The 22,772-nt window shown below is 44.9% G+C and overlaps 1 protein-coding gene and 1 long non-coding RNA gene across 2 annotated transcripts; one reads left to right on the forward strand and one right to left on the reverse strand.

Moving 5' to 3' along the window:
• The first annotated feature begins 3,279 nt into the window (after nucleotides 1-3,279).
• LOC143496514 (uncharacterized) lies at nucleotides 3,280-5,113 on the forward strand. The gene is made up of 3 exons (XR_013125623.1): nucleotides 3,280-3,400; nucleotides 4,710-4,815; nucleotides 4,977-5,113. It is a non-coding gene; the product is annotated as an uncharacterized LOC143496514 (long non-coding RNA).
• A 4,578-nt stretch (nucleotides 5,114-9,691) lies between these two features.
• LOC143496528 (uncharacterized) lies at nucleotides 9,692-22,727 on the reverse strand. The gene is made up of 6 exons (XM_076992697.1): nucleotides 17,605-22,727; nucleotides 15,912-15,966; nucleotides 15,479-15,710; nucleotides 15,013-15,289; nucleotides 10,004-14,683; nucleotides 9,692-9,915 (listed from the first exon to the last, which is right to left on the reverse strand). Exons 1-5 carry the CDS (start codon nucleotides 21,575-21,577, stop codon nucleotides 10,497-10,499), a joined length of 8,724 nt encoding a protein of 2,907 aa, XP_076848812.1. The 5' UTR covers nucleotides 21,578-22,727; the 3' UTR covers nucleotides 9,692-9,915; nucleotides 10,004-10,496.
• Between the last annotated feature and the right edge of the window lie 45 nt (nucleotides 22,728-22,772).

The raw sequence follows: 22,772 nt of genomic DNA on the forward strand, positions 1-22,772 counted from the left end.
TTACATACTTTAGATATGCCAATGTAAAAATCTAATGTCTGAACTGACATTAGGAAGTCACTCTTCATTCTGTAGGCATCATAAAAATGAGCATTTTCAACTGCAGAAATTATTTTCAATTACCATCACGTTCTGTGGCAAATTAATATGTCCGAACCTATATATTTTGTTCATTTTTCTCCTGAACATCAATGGATCCTCTGAATTACGAGGACGCCTAACAATCAAAATACGAGTATTGATACATGTAAGCCACATTCATTTCTGACATTGAAAATCATGTTTAAACCAGCAGTGCCAAAAGACATAAGATTTTGATTAAAATGACAGAGAAAAAAACTTTTTAGTTCTTACAGACATAAACCTTTATATAATCAACCGAATGTTTAATTGCAGATAATTGCTGTAATTATACATGAATCTGTATATAATTTAAGAAAGCAGAAAAATACCGTATAAATAATACTGTATTATTTCCGTAAAAAAACGAGAAAAGCATGTAACTTGTAATTATTGTCATAATACTTAAAATAAAAGACATTTTGTCAAATTACAAATGTCTGTAATTTTACAAAGTTTTGCATACAATTGGAAAAAATGTTAAAATACATTAAATATTTACAGTTATTTTACATAAAATTAGGATTTTTTTTTTTACAGTGTAAGCTCAATAATTTCTAATTGTTTTAAACCTCGCAAAAACATGGACGGATTGTCCTGAGAGACAGACTGCATTAAATATCCTGCCAGCAGCAGAAACTAGAAAGGGCTCTTTAAATTGAGAGCGATGTACGGTGAGTTAATGAAGCTACTGTACCCCTGCTGTGCGTAAATGCGCACATTGCTCCTCCAAACTTTCCATATGTTTTTTTTTCATAACACAGTAGAGAAACTGCCAACCTCTGAGCAGTAGCCGTTCGTCCTTCTGTTGACTGCTTGCTAGCATGGTCTGCATGCATCGTAGCAAAGTGACGGCTGATTTCGTACTCTTTGAAAACTGCAACCGTTTCTTGGCATATCACACATACAGCCGTTGATCAAAGCTCAGTGAGAAAAATATTTTGTTGTCCACTCAACACACTTTTTAAGCACTCGGCACTCAGTTCCCACTTTCTTTTCTTTAGTCCACTCATTTTTACCTTTAAAAAGCCTAACGGGCCTTATGGTACGTGTACGTTCCGTCCAAAGCATTTTTGTTTTTTTAATCAAGTATTTGGAGAGCGCGAGCTGACTGGATTTTATTGTTTTTTTCCTTCACTTTGCCGTGTGTTATATTTGCAAAACGACACATTATATTTCCAGAATTATTTTCTGTATGAAAAATAAAATAATAAAATAAAGCCTTAATAGAGAATTTAAAAACGAACTGATAGTGAAAATGATTCCCAAAAGTTTTTACATAAACCGGATGTAAAAAAGGGACATCTTATTTTTAATAGTTGCATACTTTTTGTTGCAAAGCTAAAATATCAACGAAAATCCAGTAGGCCCTACTCCAAAATCGCGACTAAGGCTTTTAAATACTTTTTAAGGGCCTTCATTTTTCCAATATTGATTTATCAACTTATAGTACTTTTTAAGACCCGGCGGACACCCTGTACAACCACAAAATAAAAACTACAATGGTGATGACACTTACATCAATTTTAGACACTTTTACTTTCTGTGATTTAAAGATTTGATTTTAAAGATTTGACCAACTTTATTTGGTTTAGAAGTGGTTTGTATGTCAAATTATTTTACGTTAATTCTATTTTAGTTTATTATAAATCTTGGTTGCCTAATTGTCACACTGATATAACAAAGTTGGGGATTCACCTCACTTTAGTGATGCTAGTGAAATGCCAAATTATCCCCTTGAAAATTATAACCCTTGCAAATATAAATATATCTAGCTTTGGGATTATTAATAAGGCTAAATCGAGGTTAATGGTTATTGTAACTCTGTTAGTCCTCGACGACGTCTTGATGCTGATTCTAAATCAATATAACTATATAAAACACAAATATGGAATGGCGCTTTTAATTAATAGCGGTCCTTAAACTGTGGTGGTATAACGTTATATGCCATATCATATGATATAGGTAAATGACGGACGTAGTATGTTCGAGGTTATGAAAACTGCCCAGTCGCCTACTGAAAGAACGCACTGCTTTAAGATTTGAGCAGAACGTAATGCATTGAAATCTAATGCCTACTGCACGGCATTTCGGACGGAGCCACGGATCCTCCAACGTTAGAGCCTTAATATGAGGTTATCCGAATTGAGCATTTGGAACAGGTGAAGTGCACAGGTTTCTCCATGTAATCTGTCTGCGCAGTCCAAATACGATGTTAACGCAGTCTAGAACCGATATAGACCATAAAATCTACAGTATTAATGCTGGAAGCATGTTTGGACTAACATATGTTTGAACTTTACTGACCTTTTATTTGAAACTTGGAGGGACTTCTGAGATTTTGCCTCTGTGATTTGTTGAAGCTCTTTGGGTATGTCCCCTTTATCAGAAACAGGTATCGTGTCCCACTTCTCCTCAATTGCACGTTTAACTGAGTATCGCAGAAATGACTGCGATGAGTGCAAGCGTCATTACCATTTCATGGTTATTTACTTGTATTTAATAAAATTGATTCAAAATGTAAAATAGCCCAACTGAACGAACGTCGAAGTGCTATTTTCAAGGTCAGTCAACTAAAACCATTTAGGATGGAATGATAAAAGAGAGCACAGTTATTTACTGGCAAGGATAAAACAAACTGATTAGCAGACATTTGGAACCTCCACGTATTAGAAACAAAGCAGTAGTGATATTTCTCAGGTCTTTCCGAGGATATTCACAAAAATATTTAATAATTGTTGACAAAAAAGTAAATTGGCAAAATAAATGGACAGTCCTCATTGTGAATTCAAGAGAAAAAAATGCTGACAACGAAAAATTATAGGTGTACGTTGTACACTGACATGAAAATACCTAAGTAGGACATTCGATGGGTAGCACAGATTTTTATAACACCGGAGTGGATCTGATACACGTCCAGGGCCAGAGTGGGTGTGATAAATGTCCCAGCCCAAACTACTGAGATTAACATGGGCCAGCTCAATGTGATTTGCACTTGAAGACTCGGCCAATTAGTAGCTTTAGTTATTATCTAACTGTCACTATGACAACACGGCCAATTAGTAGTTTTAGTTATTATCTAACTGCGTCCCTACGACAACACGGCATATGAAGTCACAATGCAGGAGACCTATAAAAGTCGCCACAGACAGTGTTTAATTTAACCACAGATGGTTTGATCGTCACCGAGGTTGAAGTAGCTAGTAGAGCGGTTCAGCGATATCTTGTGCGAGTAAAGGAGTGAAGATTCCAAGTGATCATGTTTAAACAAATGATGAGGGTAAGTTCATGTTCCTTTGAGCTTTTTCCATAATCTCACTTTAGTCCGAGTAAGTTCGAGAGAGCCGCTTCTCAGTCTATTTATTGAAAATGACATTCCTCGTCGAGACAGTTCTCTAAAGTTGCTTTGTAGCAACAGTGATTGTAGAATATTGCACAAAAATAGAACTAAATTGCTTTCGACCACAAATGGCGACTCAGATTAACATTAATTATCCGGTTACATCCCAGTTACTTCATTTTACGGCCTCTTATCACATTTAAGATGTGTAACCAATTAATATTGGTTATTAACCATCTGAGGTCATTAAGATAGATCAATATTCTCTCCTTGAGAGTCCAGCGGTGTTGAGAAAAAAAAATCAAATTATGAAATGTTCGTATTCCCCCTATCCTGTCTGCGCGTATGTCCGCAGCCTGTATTTTCACAGAAACGTGTTTAATGCATAATGTAGCTTACTTTATAATTATTTCACTCGCCACTGGCGACAGCATTATTTTTTTATGGGTAAGGATTTTTTGTAATTGGAAAAATATCCATCCTTTTCTTTTGAGTTTGTATTTTAAAAGTTAAACGATAGACTCCAGCTCCCGCTCACGTGTTCGTCTCTGCCCATCAACAAATGCAGGAATCCGATCACCAGCATGACTCGCAAAACGGAGCTGAAACTTTAGCACTAAGCGTTGAAAATGGCCAAGCGAAAAATATCGCATTTTTTCCCACACAGTCTACATCTCTGTCGGACCCAAAGAGGACACACTTCTTTATAACTGTACATAATTTTAAATTAATTTTAATGGGATCAAAAGTCACTCGTATGCATACTAGGAAACTTCAGTAAAGTTTGTTTCACGTTCGAGTATTCGGAATTTTCTTCAATAACTAAGACAGTATTGGCAAAAGTGCTATAATAAAATTCTTGTTTCTGGCAACCAAGATAAACATCTACAACTTTATTTACGTCAGGAATAGACGTATTTTAAATGTGCAACTTTCACCACTGCAACGTCTAAGGCACCGTCTACAAATGACCTTAACACAGACGCAAGTGGCGGTCGTGAAGGCCCCAGAGCACTACACACTGTTTTTTGTAATAATTTCAATAGCTTATAAACGGTCCTTCATAAGACCACCAAACAAGTTGTATTACATAAAGTGCATGGTGTACGGCAACTGACAACTTTTTTAAAAAAGTGGGTCGCGACTTAATGACAATGGGGGGAAAAAGTGGGTCCCGGGCTGAGACCAGTTGAGAACCCCTGCGATAGTCATCATGAAACTCATTTTTTCTTCATTTTCTCTACTACAGTCTAAGAAAGCTGGGCCAGCAGAAGAGCTTCCTGAGGGCTGTGATGTGTCTGCCCCCAGCGTGAAAAACAAGCAGGCAAAGAAAGACCGTAGCAGATGGTTTTCAGGTGAGATTTAGCGTGATTACATGTTACCAAAACGTGATGCATTATGAGGTTATTTATTCATAACTATAATTTTCCACAATTTGTTTTTAGTGACATTTGCTTATGTGCATCATTAGTCTCTGCCTCATAGATGCTTAAAGTAAATGTTTCTTTCACCACAGCTATTTGCTGTACTAGAGTGGAGGAGGCAGTGATTGAGGATCTCAACACTCCTCCATGTGGGAAAAGTGGTGGAGTCGTATCCACCTCTGGGATTAATCCAGCTGTTCTAACTGAAGAGCTGAGGAATACACTGCCAAGCAATGTGAGTACGAATCTCTGTATCTGTCTTCCTATCTGCCTGTGTGTCTGAGTTACCATAGCAACATGAGCCTTTGGCCATGTCTGGTCAGACCTTCACAACAGTAGATGTTCTTTACATTAGCATTTTACTTCTTAAAGAAATAATCAGCTTAAGGTTAAAAAAAGTAATAATTAAAAATCATTAAGCTTTTGGATACTGATTAACTTTTTACACTTTCCTTTAACCTAACTAGATGAAAATGGAGGATTTGATTGAAGTGCTGGAAAAAATCTCAGCATGGGTCAAAGTGGCAGTGAAGGAGGTGGTTGCTCAGGACCTCATCCCTATAGTGAGGAACCTGATGCTGGAAAGGATTGCGGCTCTGGACCGAGTAAAGGCACAAATGAGCTGCAGGGAGACTCGGTCAGTGCTGTCTGACCTTTCTGAGGAGGCACTCCAGTCGGGCATCGTGAGGAGATTTGTGAAGACTGCTTCAGAAACTTTTCTCCAAGAACGCCTTGGGTTGACATCCTGGACCAAGCCTGACACTGATCACTACGGTTCTAGAAGCGCATCTGTGACGGAGGCTGACGTGGAAGTGAAGCTGTCACTACAGAGATGCTGCTCTGAGCTGTCAGCTCTGATTGCCCTCACTCTGTTCGGTGATGTCGCTGGCATCACCATCTCTCGGACAGAACAGGACCATACAGGCTCCGCTCTGCAGAGTGCAGCACAGACAGTGGACGTGGGGCTGGAGAAGAAATCTTGGTGGTTCAGGTTTCCAAGATTTCTGAAGCGGAGATTCAAGGTATCTGTTTTTAAAATGTATTTATTCCCAGTCACACCATTAGCTTTAGACTCTGCTCTTCTGAATGATTTTCAACCATACATTTATGCTACCATCAATCATATTTTGAATGATTTTTTAATATCAAATTGTCTGCTCTTTTTAAAGAAACGGACAAACTAAGTGCATGTTCACACGGAGGACCAGGTGGTGGACAAACATATTCCAGATGGTACGCATTTTAGTATTTCATGAAGTTTAATTCATGACAGTATTATTTATAAAGAACCGAGTCTTCCATGGTTTAGTAGTCTTCCATGGTTTAGTAGTCTTCCATGGTTTAGTAGTCTTTCCTGCTGCACAACTAATAGGGCATGAACAACAATAATGACAACAGCATGGAAGACTACACACAGCATCCCTCTCACGCCGTCTATTTGCTTTGACTTTGCAGGTTTCCAGTCTACCAGTGCTGAAGCACCATCCACCTCTGACAAGACCATCCCTAAGCTCAGGAGAAAGTCGATGCTGTCACGGTGAGGCGGCCCCCTACCGGCCGTCTCTGTCCACAGCGGCTGTTGTTGTTATTGTCTGGTGACGTCATGTGTGTCCCTCAGGTGGGCGGAGCCCGTGATCCGTCTCACCTGAGGGTCGTTTGTTTGCCTATATATGTCTTGTCTTTGTACCAGTTGACCGCTGGTCATTATATCCTTAATTTGGATCTATTGCACGGGTTTTAGGTTTTGCACACTTTATATTAAACCACCCTTTTTCCCTGAGACTTGGCGTGATCGCTTCCTTTTTGTTGCTCACACCTGCCCGTCACAGATGCGTTCCAGATTGGCAACGGCTTTCTCCAAGATCTGCAGAAAATGAGGGGAAAACACCTACTTGGGTGACATTGCTGGAAGTAGAAAATGTGTTATTCAATTAAAATGAAGAAAAAAAAGAGAACCAGACTGCTTCATTGTGATACCTGCATGACAGAAGGCAATATGCATTGTGTCCTGGTCCACAAATTGCATTACTCCTCTTCTCCTGGAAGTCTGGGTGAAGATCAGGTTGCACAGCTGTCTGTGGTCTCTACTCCAGGAAGAAGCACTGGAGACCTACATGATGGAGAGGAAGAAAGAGACAGAAAAGCAAAATAAAGACTTTGATGGGGTCAGAGACCTGACCCATCACCTGGACTGTGTATGTGTATATATAAGAGGAATAACTCACTAGAGGTCCTTCGTCCTCAGGGGAGGAGGGTCGTCTTCCAGGGCTTCCCTGGTGCTGGCCGGTAGAGCCCACGGTCATCGGCAGAAGGGGGGGAGGCAGGTCCTACTGAACCTGTAGGAGGAGGACAGGAAAAGTTGTAATGCTGAATGTGATGTTTAGCAAACAATAGCATACAGTTATGTTTGTGTATGTTGTACATGTTTCAATGGCGACGTATGTAGTCCTGCTCCAACGTAGGTGGTAGAGTCTAACAAAGTTGGGGCCGGGGCTACTCATTTAAATGCCGAGCATAGGATCTTTCAAGGGAGAACTTCACGGGGGCAGCGAGTGTGGCCAGACATGCCGCTAAGCTTTTACTGCACAGTTTTACCAATGTTTTATCCAGTTTAAGGGACTATGTTCATGTGTGTGCTGCACAAATTAAAAAACAATGGGTGAAGTCTATCGTTGGAGTTAAGTCATGTTTTCGGGGAAAACCCTGGCCTTTTCAGTGTATACATTGTTGTGAAGCCGCATCTTTTCTTCAGCTTACTTCTGACTCGCCATTTCTGTCTCTTCTCCGTTTGTGTCGTGTCACTGGAGTGCTTCGGCACGCGTGTAAAAACACTGGCTCTGATTGGCTACCATAACGCTGCCTTAGCCAATCGCTTACTGACTTGTTAAGTTAAACAGGTGTTACACCGAGAACTTGTGACCTATCGAGATCTGTTACTCCTCACTAGCCTGGGCAGCGGTCCGCTCGCATTACTGTTAGTATATCAATATATAGTAACGCACCGCTTTTAATGACCAGTAACGTCAACGGCGTTGTAACGACAGGAAAAGTAATTAATTATATTATCCCATTACTGACAAAATGACGCCATTACCTAACACTGTTAAAAATAATGCATTATTATTATTGTAATAATAATTATATTATAAATAATTATTGTTATTTGCAACACTGTATATGAATAACTGATGATTGATTGATTGATTGATTATTATTAGTTCCATGTAATTTTTTGTAATGAGTTTACTGGTCTGGCCCCCTTGAGGTCCGATTAAGTTGTATTCGGCCCCCAGACCAAAATGAGTTTTTTGCTACTTTGACGATGCAAAACCCATAAAATGCAGGTGGTGGAGGTGAAGCTTCAGCACAAGTCCATCTACAGTGGGTGGCAGAGTGAGCACTGGTGGGTGCTCAACAATTCTACTGGATAGATGCAGAGGTGAGTCATGGGAACAGGTTCACAATTTCAGTAAGAATGGACATGCTACTGTCAACGTCCCTTCAACCTAATCTTTTCTTTGTATTTGTAGCTTACCCTTCACCACTTTGCCAGCGCTAGTGCCGTGGCCTGCATCAAAGTAACGAAGAGTCTTGACTATAAGTATCAAGACCAGAGGACTTAACAACATCAAGAACTGATCGTCGGGATTATTAGAACAATCACCATTGTCAGTGTGCAAGGAACTGTGAGGAAAGCCAGAAAGAATCACCATCCGTGGACTATTCATCATCACCGTGGACAACCATCAGGATTTCAGATTCGACCGTTATGGGATTTTTGGTTATCAGCAGCTGATTATCAGTGCTCCTGTCACCCTCATCAGACCTCTACAACTAATTCAGAATGCTGCAGCATGACTGGTCTTCAATCTCCCCAAGTTCTCACATGTGACTCCTCTGCTACGCTCTCTTCACTGGCTTCCAGTAGCGGCACGCATCAGATATAAAACCTTGATGCTTGTGTGACCCTTGTTAAGGTGAGCTGTAAGCTCGACTACGCCACCTGGGGAGTTTCACCCCAGGAAATATAACCCAAAAGCACACAGGTTCATTTAAAGAAAAGGGCAGAGACGTAAAATTTGGTTCAGTGTACAACTTTTTACTTAAAGGTAAAATTGGAAATAACACTAAAATGCACAGCTTTATTAATAACTTGGTTTTAAGAAAATCACAATTTAGAATAAAGTAAAAATTGTTAAAATACCAACACAGGGGTACTGGCAGTGCTAGGTCTCATTGTAGTATTATCATACATATACTTAAAACTGGCTTCAGACCTTCAATGATTATCCTGGTAACGACTGTACCACACACACACACACACACACACAGCTTCCAAAAACCTCAAAAGGTGATGACTCCAACCACAGCAGACCAAGTGTAAAAGTGAATGATTATCCCCGAAGGGTAACCAGCCATCCAGGAAACACCCGTGCACAGAAGTATTCTGACGAACAGATAAAACACATGAATGATTAATACACTATTATAACTTTAAAACTCACTGCAGCCAGTATCCCTAATGTTAATTAAAAAAAAGAGAGATCAGGTTCACATAGAACAAAGAAAAGAAATCCAATACCGCTCAGGGGTTAATTCAAAAGAAACAAAATCAAGAGAACTAAACTAAATAAACAGAAGAATCACAAAAAGTTTAATTATAATCAAATAAACAAAATAACTGAAACATTATAACGCTGATTTAACCCCCACAAAACAACCAAGGCAAAACAGCAGAAGACTAGGGGAGGCTCTGCTCAGCGCCACCTAGGCCCTTCCCGTGGCGACACTCCAGAACTCCTAATTAAAAACGACATTTTAAGTAAATTAAAAATAAGCTATATTTAAACAAGTGATATGAAAAACCACATCTACTGAGCCCACATACCTTCAAGCTTGATTTACCATTACATAGGACCCCTTGCTCCAATTGCAATGCTTCCAGTGTCTGAGATAATAAAACCAGGATTCCCGTGCCTTACGACGCGGTTTTCTAAGCACACCCGTTTTCAAGCACGCCAAGGGATATACCTAAACATGACGTAACTCGCTGTAAGTTGTACATCCTATAATGGTTAAATCCCAAACAAATAGGTGGAAAGTAACTCCAAATGCCTACCTTTCAGCCAGTAGCACTCACATCAATGTAAACGGCCACTTTATACGCGACGTTCCACGTTTAGGCTGCAGCTAACGGCTAGCAGCGTGGTGCGACAACAGAGGGAGGACGCCTGCTTTCCGGCAGAATCCCCTATACATCAATGGGTTCGCGTCACTTTAAAAGCACATTAAACATATACAAGGCACGGAAACGACAGACATACCTTAGCACACCGTCTCAGCAGCAAGTCCCGCAGTAACACGGCCCAAATAATAAGGGAAGCACGAGCTTAGCCCAAAGCGTGCTCACTGGGTATATATACTGGTGCTAAATGACCAACCAACCCGCGCAACACAGAGGGGAGGGGGGAAGCCACTCCCTAACTACGGTGGCTGCCCAAGCCCAGAAACCACTAGGCAGCCCTGTGACAGCTCTGCCTGTTACATTCTGCCCCCACCTTTTGTGTCGGCGTCCCGTCGACAAAACACAGCCGAAAACTTAACACAAGGGACTAATCCCAAGGTCTAAAACAGGCTACTGCCATACTGTGTGAACCAGGTACCAAGGGTGTAGCGTTAGGAGCTACCTGCGCCGTGGACATAGGCAACCGATGAGGGTTCCTATGCTGCCCTGCTGTTACTCGAGCTGTTCGTCGCCTCGTGTCTAGCCCCAAATCACCAACTTCTACCTCCGATACAACAGGGGCCTCGAAACTAGTTTCGGCACTAGAGGAGGGAATGACTTCAACTGGGTTGTCCCCTGATGGAACAATAGGAAGGGAACCCTGAGACTGGGCTTGAGGAGCACCTACAACAAGCCACTGACCTGACTCTTCCTCCTGTTCTGCATCCCCCACCAGGCTTGGGATTTCTACTGGAGGAGAAGCTACAGAAGGGTTTGGAGGAGCTAGCTTTAACATTACTCTGTGTACCTGCCGGGTCTGTCCCAAATCTCGCAACGGGGCCACAGAATACACCACACCCCCAGGTTCAGGTGCCCTTACCACCCTGTAAATGACTGGACTCCAAGCATCCTGAATTTTCGTGCGTCCACGAACTGAATGATCCCGTAGATAAACCAGCTGGCCTACCTGCAACTGGTCAGCTAATAAGCCATGATCGTGACGTTCCTTACGGCGTTGTGCTGCAGCCAACAACCTCTCCCTTGCCCCTTTAAAAGCAACCTGAAGACGTCTCTGGTGTTCCTGAACCCAATCACCCACAGTTCTACCTTCAGTTTCCTGAACCCTACCCAACAGGAAATCCACTGGGAGGTGAGGCTCTTGCCCGAACAAAAGAAAATGTGGCGATTCCCCCGTAGACTGATGGATAGAGGAGTTGTAATTAAAGACTAGCTGCGGCAGATAATCTGGCCAACGGCTCTTCTGTTCCTGGGATAGTGTGCGCAGCAGATTATGCATGGTGCGATTAAATCGCTCACACTGGCCATTCCCTTGCGGGTGGTATGGGGTAGTTCGCGTCTTCTGTATCCCATACAGATCACAAAGCTGCCGAACCAGGGAACTCTCAAAGCTCGAACCACAGTCTGAGTGTAACCGTGCAGGAACACCAAACCGATAAAACCAGTGCTGAACCAACACCCTGGCCACTGTAGGAGCTCTTTGATCTCGAGTAGGGATCACCTGAGTAAACTTGGAGAACACATCGGTTATAACTAAAACCTGTTCAGTCCCATCCCTAGCAGGCTCCAAAAAAGTGAAATCAGTGGCTACTACCTCATTTGGTCTTGAGGCCAAAAGGTGTCCCATTGGAGCACGCAACTGCTTATGTGGGGGTTTAGCAAGGGTGCACCGTTCACATTGCTGGCACCACCGCTTGATATCATTTGCCATTCCAGGCCAATAACATCGCTCCCTTATTAATAATGTGGTCCGCTCTACACCTTGATGGCCGTGATGGTCATGCAGTTGTAGCAACACTTCCTCCTGCAGACATTCCGGAAGCAAAAATTGTAAGACCTCCTCCCCACCATCCGGCTTCAGGATTTTGCGATACAGCAGGCCATTACGCAGCACAATTCTATCCCACTGACGCAGGAACCCCTGAGTCCGGGCTGACAAGTCTTCCCTCTCATCCCGACTAGGTGGTCTGCCCCCCTGCCAAAAAGAATTAAAAGAATGAATGCTTGGGTCGGCTTCCTGTAAACACTTCAACTCCCCCGGCTCACGGGACGGAAAAGCAGCCATAGAAAGCTGGGCTACCGCTTGCATAGAGGTTTCTTTACTAGCTTGCTGCCGAAGGGCCAAAGGCAAGGTCACACCTGTCGATCCTGAACCCTGCAACTGCTCTGGAACGGAAATTCTCTGCCGAGATAAAGAATCAGCATTTTTATTTACACGACCTGGTCTGTAACGGATGGTATAATGGAACGCCGACAGTTGGGCAACCCAACGCTGTTCTGTAGCACCCAACTTGGCTGTGTCCAAATGACTCAACGGGTTATTGTCTGTCCAGACAATACACTCCTGGCCCCAAAGGTACTCACGAAATTTCTCCGTCATAGCCCACTTCAACCCCAAAAACTCCAACTTCATTGAGCTGTACAACTTCTCATTAGGGTTTAGACTACGACTCGCATAAGCAACGGGGCGCACTCGACCATCCTGCTCCTGGGACAATACAGCTCCCAAGCCCTGGTGACTGGCATCGACCTCCAAAATAAATGGGAGAGAGAAGTTAGCAAAAGCAAGTGTAGGTGCATCCACAAGCTTACGTTTCAGTGTCTGAAAACTGGTCTCACACTGTTCTACCCAGAGATCTAACAACCTAGGCCCATGACCTTTCCTAATCTTGGTCCCTCCCACTACAGCTACTAGGCGATGCAATGGGGCAGCCATCTTTGAAAAGCCCTGAATGAAACGCCGATAATAACTGGCGAAGCCAAGAAATGAACGTAGCTCAGAAACTGAAGTGGGACGGGGCCAGTTGGCCACAGCAGATACCTTCTCAGGATCGGTAGACACCCCTTTATCAGAGACCAGATGGCCCAGGTACCGAACTTGACGTCGAAAGAAACAGCATTTTTCCAACTTGGCCTTCAGGCCTGCTTGACCTAGTCGATTCAAAACCAACTCCAAACGGCTCAGGTGCTGATCCAGGTCTGAAGAAAATACAATGATGTCGTCAAGATATAACAACAATGATTGACAGTTTTGGTCCCCAAACATCCTTTCCATCAGTCTCTGGAAGGTACTAGGGGCATTACACAGCCCGAAAGGCATACGGTTGAACTGGAATAGGCCAAAGGGAGTACAGAAAGCTGTCTTTGGACGGTCAGCCTCATTAACTGGGATCTGGTTGTAGCCACTAGCCAAATCCATGGTTGAAAACCACTGGGCCCCTGATAGTGCATCCAAAGTCTCTTCAATCCTAGGCAGAGGGAATGCATCCTTCCTAGTTTTGTTGTTAAGTTGCCTATAATCAACGCACATGCGGAGGCTACCATCTTTTTTCTTAACCAGGACAATAGGTGAAGCATAAGGGCTACAACTCTCCTGAATAACCTGGCTCTCAAGCAGCTGGTGAATATGAGCCTTGACAGAGTCATAATCGGATGGAGGGATACGCCTGTACCTCTGTCTTATTGGTACATCATCCAACAAAGGAATGTCATGTGAAATTAACCCAGTACAACCGATATCACCTTCGAAGGAGGAAAACACTGCCGCATGCTTACAAAGAAGAGACCGTACCTTCTCCTGGTCTACTTGAGACAGCACAGACAGATCTAAAGCCTCAATCTGCTCCAGTATTGGACTGGACTGAACAGTATGGGCCTGAACTTGGGCAACCACCATAGAGGGTTCACTCACCTCCGTAACTCCAGCCGGCAGACTCACAACCTGTACACCGGTCAGTGATGCTAAGGGACAATGTGGAGGCAAAGAAACACTGGAGCAACCCACATTTACCAACGGTACATAGACGGTCCCTCGAACTACCTTAACCAAAGAGACAGCAACTAACAGACCATCAGGTAAGGCACCCAAAGTATCCGAGGGTTCAACTAGGACCCCTGTACTGCACTCACTGAGCTGACTGGAACACGTGGCTGCAACCATCTTAAACGTACCGGCTGGTATTCGAACAGGTCTCCGTCCCCTTACTCTAGCTACCCCTGTGTCTACAGTTGAGGGCCCATCAGAAGCCTGATGACAGTACTGCAGGGCTTGCTGCCAAGGTGAGGACGCATGTACAACTGGGGGAAGATCAAACAATGCAGGACCATGCTGGCAAAAGAGCTCCTGATAGCATTCTCTGATGACGTTCATACCCAAAACGCCCGGGACTATAGGTGACGTATTAGAACCTGGAGGATCCTTAACTACCAGCCAACCCCTTCTAGGAATGGACTTTCCAAGTACGTCCACAGTTAGCTCCACGTAGCCCACATAAGGTATCTCTAGCCCGTTAGCGGCACGAAGCTGTAACCACTGGCAGGAATGCAAGTCTCCCTGAATGTGCTGACGAAAGAAACTTTCAACTATGGTTGAAACCATCGACCCCGTGTCAAGCAAGCAATTAACCACCACTCCCCCCAACCGGATAGCCACTTTTGGACACTGTCCAACTAAGGATGGAGCGGTAAACTGAGGTGGAGAGTGCTGTGAGGCAGAGCCAGTACTGTCCCCTCCCAATGTGTGGCTCTGCACACTGGAGGGAGCTAGTTTTCCGCCGGCTGAGAGCTAGGGGCAACACGGCCCGGATGGAAAGCCCCTATTGGGTGCGCTGGAACACGCTCATTATCACAGTCTCTAGCATAGTGTCCGGACTTTTGACACCGCCTACAAATTACATTAGGCCGGCTGCTAGGACCAGTAGGCCGAGGAGAAGCATACAAGCTAGCAATACTCTGTGTTAACTGATTAATCTGTTCTTGTTGTTTGAGTAGCATAGCTCTTAATTCTGTCATCTCAGAAGATTTAAAATTATCTGCAGAACGTCGAACCCCATAAGTCTCCCTAGACATTTGCAGCGCACACATTGAGGGGACAGAATGGCTCCTACCTCTCCCATCATCTGGCCTACTCTCACGCTCCCATCGGATAGCCGCTGCCCGTATCTGTAGCATGGAAAGCTCTGGTGTCTGACGGACCAACTGCTTCAGTTCCCTACGGAGGGCAGAGTCATTAACATTCTCCACAAATTGGTCACGAACCAACACATCAGCATTAGGCACTACATAAGATGCACACTGCTTTATTTTATCCATGAGAGCCAAAAGGACATGCGAGTATTCCTGCAAAGACTCCCCTTCCAGTTGCTTACGGCAAAAGAAGCTCTCCTGCAAGGCAACATATGACCTTGAACACCCATATAGCTCTTGAAGTATAGATAAAATTTTCTGTGGGTCCTCCCTTTCCACCCTAGGCCTATACCTTATTTCATCCTTAGCTTCTCCTTCAAGATGATCTAGCATAAAATAGGCCTGGTCAAGGGGTGCCAAACGGCGTGCACGGATGCTAGCCTGTACCTCCTCACTCCACTCCTCGATACTTATACCAGCCCTGCCCCTAAACACTGGGCATTTACGCTCACGGGGAATATACAGCAACCTCTCAACTGGAACAGGGTTACTCACAGTCTCTTGAGACTCACCACCACTACCGGGGCCTGGCTGAGACTGGGAAGCAGCATTCTCCTGCAACAGGCGCTCATTATCTGCCTGCAGCCGTCTTACCAGCTCTCTCATTTCCTGGAGCTCACTGGCCATGGTAAAACAAAAAAAAGTGGAATAGAGAAGAGGTGGGAAATAATCACTGGGTTAGCTTTAAGGACCTCCCTACAGGTACCCAACTAAAATCCTTGGGACCAACACCAACTGCTGTTTTGCCTTTAAACCAAAATAACCAAAAGAAATACAACTGAACTCCCAAAAATACGTCTCTGTTTCAAATCCTGCCGACTATACGCCACAAATGTGACCCTTGTTAAGGTGAGCTGTAAGCTCGACTACGCCACCTGGGGAGTTTCACCCCAGGAAATATAACCCAAAAGCACACAGGTTCATTTAAAGAAAAGGGCAGAGACGTAAAATTTGGTTCAGTGTACAACTTTTTACTTAAAGGTAAAATTGGAAATAACACTAAAATGCACAGCTTTATTAATAACTTGGTTTTAAGAAAATCACAATTTAGAATAAAGTAAAAATTGTTAAAATACCAACACAGGGGTACTGGCAGTGCTAGGTCTCATTGTAGTATTATCATACATATACTTAAAACTGGCTTCAGACCTTCAATGATTATCCTGGTAACGACTGTACCACACACACACACACACAGCTTCCAAAAACCTCAAAAGGTGATGACTCCAACCACAGCAGACCAAGTGTAAAAGTGAATGATTATCCCCGAAGGGTAACCAGCCATCCAGGAAACACCCATGCACAGAAGTATTCTGACGAACAGATAAAAGACATGAATGATTAATACACTATTATAACTTTAAAACTCACTGCAGCCAGTATCCCTAATGTTAATTAAAAAAAAGAGAGATCAGGTTCACATAGAACAAAGAAAAGAAATCCAATACCGCTCAGGGGTTAATTCAAAAGAAACAAAATCAAGAGAACTAAACTAAATAAACAGAAGAATCACAAAAAGTTTAATTATAATCAAATAAACAAAATAACTGAAACATTATAACGCTGATTTAACCCCCACAAAACAACCAAGGCAAAACAGCAGAAGACTAGGGGAGGCTCTGCTCAGCGCCACCTAGGCCCTTCCCGTGGCGACACTCCAGAACTCCTAATTAAAAACGACATTTTAAGTAAATTAAAAATAAGCTATATTTAAACAAGTGATATGAAAAACCACATCTACTGAGCCCACATACCTTCAAGCTTGATTTACCATTACATAGGACCCCTTGCTCCAATTGCAATGCTTCCAGTGTCTGAGATAATAAAACCAGGATTCCCGTGCCTTACGACGCGGTTTTCTAAGCACACCCGTTTTCAAGCACGCCAAGGGATATACCTAAACATGACGTAACTCGCTGTAAGTTGTACATCCTATAATGGTTAAATCCCAAACAAATAGGTGGAAAGTAACTCCAAATGCCTACCTTTCAGCCAGTAGCACTCACATCAATGTAAACGGCCACTTTATACGCGACGTTCCACGTTTAGGCTGCAGCTAACGGCTAGCAGCGTGGTGCGACAACAGAGGGAGGACGCCTGCTTTCCGGCAGAATCCCCTATACATCAATGGGTTCGCGTCACTTTAAAAGCACATTAAACATATACAAGGCACGGAAACGACAGACATACCTTAGCACACCGTCTCAGCAGCAAGTCCCGCAGTAACACGGCCCAAATAATAAGGGAAGCACGAGCTTAGCCCAAAGCGTGCTCACTGGGTATATATACTGGTGCTAAATGACCAACCAACCCGCGCAACACAGAGGGGAGGGGGGAAGCCACTCCCTAACTACGGTGGCTGCCCAAGCCCAGAAACCACTAGGCAGCCCTGTGACAGCTCTGCCTGTTACATTCTGCCCCCACCTTTTGTGTCGGCGTCCCGTCGACAAAACACAGCCGAAAACTTAACACAAGGGACTAATCCCAAGGTCTAAAACAGGCTACTGCCATACTGTGTGAACCAGGTACCAAGGGTGTAGCGTTAGGAGCTACCTGCGCCGTGGACATAGGCAACCGATGAGGGTTCCTATGCTGCCCTGCTGTTACTCGAGCTGTTCGTCGCCTCGTGTCTAGCCCCAAATCACCAACTTCTACCTCCGATACAACAGGGGCCTCGAAACTAGTTTCGGCACTAGAGGAGGGAATGACTTCAACTGGGTTGTCCCCTGATGGAACAATAGGAAGGGAACCCTGAGACTGGGCTTGAGGAGCACCTACAACAAGCCACTGACCTGACTCTTCCTCCTGTTCTGCATCCCCCACCAGGCTTGGGATTTCTACTGGAGGAGAAGCTACAGAAGGGTTTGGAGGAGCTAGCTTTAACATTACTCTGTGTACCTGCCGGGTCTGTCCCAAATCTCGCAACGGGGCCACAGAATACACCACACCCCCAGGTTCAGGTGCCCTTACCACCCTGTAAATGACTGGACTCCAAGCATCCTGAATTTTCGTGCGTCCACGAACTGAATGATCCCGTAGATAAACCAGCTGGCCTACCTGCAACTGGTCAGCTAATAAGCCATGATCGTGACGTTCCTTACGGCGTTGTGCTGCAGCCAACAACCTCTCCCTTGCCCCTTTAAAAGCAACCTGAAGACGTCTCTGGTGTTCCTGAACCCAATCACCCACAGTTCTACCTTCAGTTTCCTGAACCCTACCCAACAGGAAATCCACTGGGAGGTGAGGCTCTTGCCCGAACAAAAGAAAATGTGGCGATTCCCCCATAGACTGATGGATAGAGGAGTTGTAATTAAAGACTAGCTGCGGCAGATAATCTGGCCAACGGCTCTTCTGTTCCTGGGATAGTGTGCGCAGCAGATTATGCATGGTGCGATTAAATCGCTCACACTGGCCATTCCCTTGCGGGTGGTATGGGGTAGTTCGCGTCTTCTGTATCCCATACAGATCACAAAGCTGCCGAACCAGGGAACTCTCAAAGCTCGAACCACAGTCTGAGTGTAACCGTGCAGGAACACCAAACCGATAAAACCAGTGCTGAACCAACACCCTGGCCACTGTAGGAGCTCTTTGATCTCGAGTAGGGATCACCTGAGTAAACTTGGAGAACACATCGGTTATAACTAAAACCTGTTCAGTCCCATCCCTAGCAGGCTCCAAAAAAGTGAAATCAATGGCTACTACCTCATTTGGTCTTGAGGCCAAAAGGTGTCCCATTGGAGCACGCAACTGCTTATGTGGGGGTTTAGCAAGGGTGCACCGTTCACATTGCTGGCACCACCGCTTGATATCATTTGCCATTCCAGGCCAATAACATCGCTCCCTTATTAATAATGTGGTCCGCTCTACACCTTGATGGCCGTGATGGTCATGCAGTTGTAGCAACACTTCCTCCTGCAGACATTCCGGAAGCAAAAATTGTAAGACCTCCTCCCCACCATCCGGCTTCAGGATTTTGCGATACAGCAGGCCATTACGCAGCACAATTCTATCCCACTGACGCAGGAACCCCTGAGTCCGGGCTGACAAGTCTTCCCTCTCATCCCGACTAGGTGGTCTGCCCCCCTGCCAAAAAGAATTAAAAGAATGAATGCTTGGGTCGGCTTCCTGTAAACACTTCAACTCCCCCGGCTCACGGGACGGAAAAGCAGCCATAGAAAGCTGGGCTACCGCTTGCATAGAGGTTTCTTTACTAGCTTGCTGCCGAAGGGCCAAAGGCAAGGTCACACCTGTCGATCCTGAACCCTGCAACTGCTCTGGAACGGAAATTCTCTGCCGAGATAAAGAATCAGCATTTTTATTTACACGACCTGGTCTGTAACGGATGGTATAATGGAACGCCGACAGTTGGGCAACCCAACGCTGTTCTGTAGCACCCAACTTGGCTGTGTCCAAATGACTCAACGGGTTATTGTCTGTCCAGACAATACACTCCTGGCCCCAAAGGTACTCACGAAATTTCTCCGTCATAGCCCACTTCAACCCCAAAAACTCCAACTTCATTGAGCTGTACAACTTCTCATTAGGGTTTAGACTACGACTCGCATAAGCAACGGGGCGCACTCGACCATCCTGCTCCTGGGACAATACAGCTCCCAAGCCCTGGTGACTGGCATCGACCTCCAAAATAAATGGGAGAGAGAAGTTAGCAAAAGCAAGTGTAGGTGCATCCACAAGCTTACGTTTCAGTGTCTGAAAACTGGTCTCACACTGTTCTACCCAGAGATCTAACAACCTAGGCCCATGACCTTTCCTAATCTTGGTCCCTCCCACTTCAGCTACTAGGCGATGCAATGGGGCAGCCATCTTTGAAAAGCCCTGAATGAAACGCCGATAATAACTGGCGAAGCCAAGAAATGAACGTAGCTCAGAAACTGAAGTGGGACGGGGCCAGTTGGCCACAGCAGATACCTTCTCAGGATCGGTAGACACCCCTTTATCAGAGACCAGATGGCCCAGGTACCGAACTTGACGTCGAAAGAAACAGCATTTTTCCAACTTGGCCTTCAGGCCTGCTTGACCTAGTCGATTCAAAACCAACTCCAAACGGCTCAGGTGCTGATCCAGGTCTGAAGAAAATACAATGATGTCGTCAAGATATAACAACAATGATTGACAGTTTTGGTCCCCAAACATCCTTTCCATCAGTCTCTGGAAGGTACTAGGGGCATTACACAGCCCGAAAGGCATACGGTTGAACTGGAATAGGCCAAAGGGAGTACAGAAAGCTGTCTTTGGACGGTCAGCCTCATTAACTGGGATCTGGTTGTAGCCACTAGCCAAATCCATGGTTGAAAACCACTGGGCCCCTGATAGTGCATCCAAAGTCTCTTCAATCCTAGGCAGAGGGAATGCATCCTTCCTAGTTTTGTTGTTAAGTTGCCTATAATCAACGCACATGCGGAGGCTACCATCTTTTTTCTTAACCAGGACAATAGGTGAAGCATAAGGGCTACAACTCTCCTGAATAACCTGGCTCTCAAGCAGCTGGTGAATATGAGCCTTGACAGAGTCATAATCGGATGGAGGGATACGCCTGTACCTCTGTCTTATTGGTACATCATCCAACAAAGGAATGTCATGTGAAATTAACCCAGTACAACCGATATCACCTTCGAAGGAGGAAAACACTGCCGCATGCTTACAAAGAAGAGACCGTACCTTCTCCTGGTCTACTTGAGACAGCACAGACAGATCTAAAGCCTCAATCTGCTCCAGTATTGGACTGGACTGAACAGTATGGGCCTGAACTTGGGCAACCACCATAGAGGGTTCACTCACCTCCGTAACTCCAGCCGGCAGACTCACAACCTGTACACCGGTCAGTGATGCTAAGGGACAATGTGGAGGCAAAGAAACACTGGAGCAACCCACATTTACCAACGGTACATAGACGGTCCCTCGAACTACCTTAACCAAAGAGACAGCAACTAACAGACCATCAGGTAAGGCACCCAAAGTATCCGAGGGTTCAACTAGGACCCCTGTACTGCACTCACTGAGCTGACTGGAACACGTGGCTGCAACCATCTTAAACGTACCGGCTGGTATTCGAACAGGTCTCCGTCCCCTTACTCTAGCTACCCCTGTGTCTACAGTTGAGGGCCCATCAGAAGCCTGATGACAGTACTGCAGGGCTTGCTGCCAAGGTGAGGACGCATGTACAACTGGGGGAAGATCAAACAATGCAGGACCATGCTGGCAAAAGAGCTCCTGATAGCATTCTCTGATGACGTTCATACCCAAAACGCCCGGGACTATAGGTGACGTATTAGAACCTGGAGGATCCTTAACTACCAGCCAACCCCTTCTAGGAATGGACTTTCCAAGTACGTCCACAGTTAGCTCCACGTAGCCCACATAAGGTATCTCTAGCCCGTTAGCGGCACGAAGCTGTAACCACTGGCAGGAATGCAAGTCTCCCTGAATGTGCTGACGAAAGAAACTTTCAACTATGGTTGAAACCATCGACCCCGTGTCAAGCAAGCAATTAACCACCACTCCCCCCAACCGGATAGCCACTTTTGGACACTGTCCAACTAAGGATGGAGCGGTAAACTGAGGTGGAGAGTGCTGTGAGGCAGAGCCAGTACTGTCCCCTCCCAATGTGTGGCTCTGCACACTGGAGGGAGCTAGTTTTCCGCCGGCTGAGAGCTAGGGGCAACACGGCCCGGATGGAAAGCCCCTATTGGGTGCGCTGGAACACGCTCATTATCACAGTCTCTAGCATAGTGTCCGGACTTTTGACACCGCCTACAAATTACATTAGGCCGGCTGCTAGGACCAGTAGGCCGAGGAGAAGCATACAAGCTAGCAATACTCTGTGTTAACTGATTAATCTGTTCTTGTTGTTTGAGTAGCATAGCTCTTAATTCTGTCATCTCAGAAGATTTAAAATTATCTGCAGAACGTCGAACCCCATAAGTCTCCCTAGACATTTGCAGCGCACACATTGAGGGGACAGAATGGCTCCTACCTCTCCCATCATCTGGCCTACTCTCACGCTCCCATCGGATAGCCGCTGCCCGTATCTGTAGCATGGAAAGCTCTGGTGTCTGACGGACCAACTGCTTCAGTTCCCTACGGAGGGCAGAGTCATTAACATTCTCCACAAATTGGTCACGAACCAACACATCAGCATTAGGCACTACATAAGATGCACACTGCTTTATTTTATCCATGAGAGCCAAAAGGACATGCGAGTATTCCTGCAAAGACTCCCCTTCCAGTTGCTTACGGCAAAAGAAGCTCTCCTGCAAGGCAACATATGACCTTGAACACCCATATAGCTCTTGAAGTATAGATAAAATTTTCTGTGGGTCCTCCCTTTCCACCCTAGGCCTATACCTTATTTCATCCTTAGCTTCTCCTTCAAGATGATCTAGCATAAAATAGGCCTGGTCAAGGGGTGCCAAACGGCGTGCACGGATGCTAGCCTGTACCTCCTCACTCCACTCCTCGATACTTATACCAGCCCTGCCCCTAAACACTGGGCATTTACGCTCACGGGGAATATACAGCAACCTCTCAACTGGAACAGGGTTACTCACAGTCTCTTGAGACTCACCACCACTACCGGGGCCTGGCTGAGACTGGGAAGCAGCATTCTCCTGCAACAGGCGCTCATTATCTGCCTGCAGCCGTCTTACCAGCTCTCTCATTT

Source organism: Brachyhypopomus gauderio, unplaced genomic scaffold (genome assembly GCF_052324685.1).
Source record: "Brachyhypopomus gauderio isolate BG-103 unplaced genomic scaffold, BGAUD_0.2 sc96, whole genome shotgun sequence".
NCBI classification, from domain to species: Eukaryota; Metazoa; Chordata; class Actinopteri; order Gymnotiformes; family Hypopomidae; genus Brachyhypopomus; species Brachyhypopomus gauderio.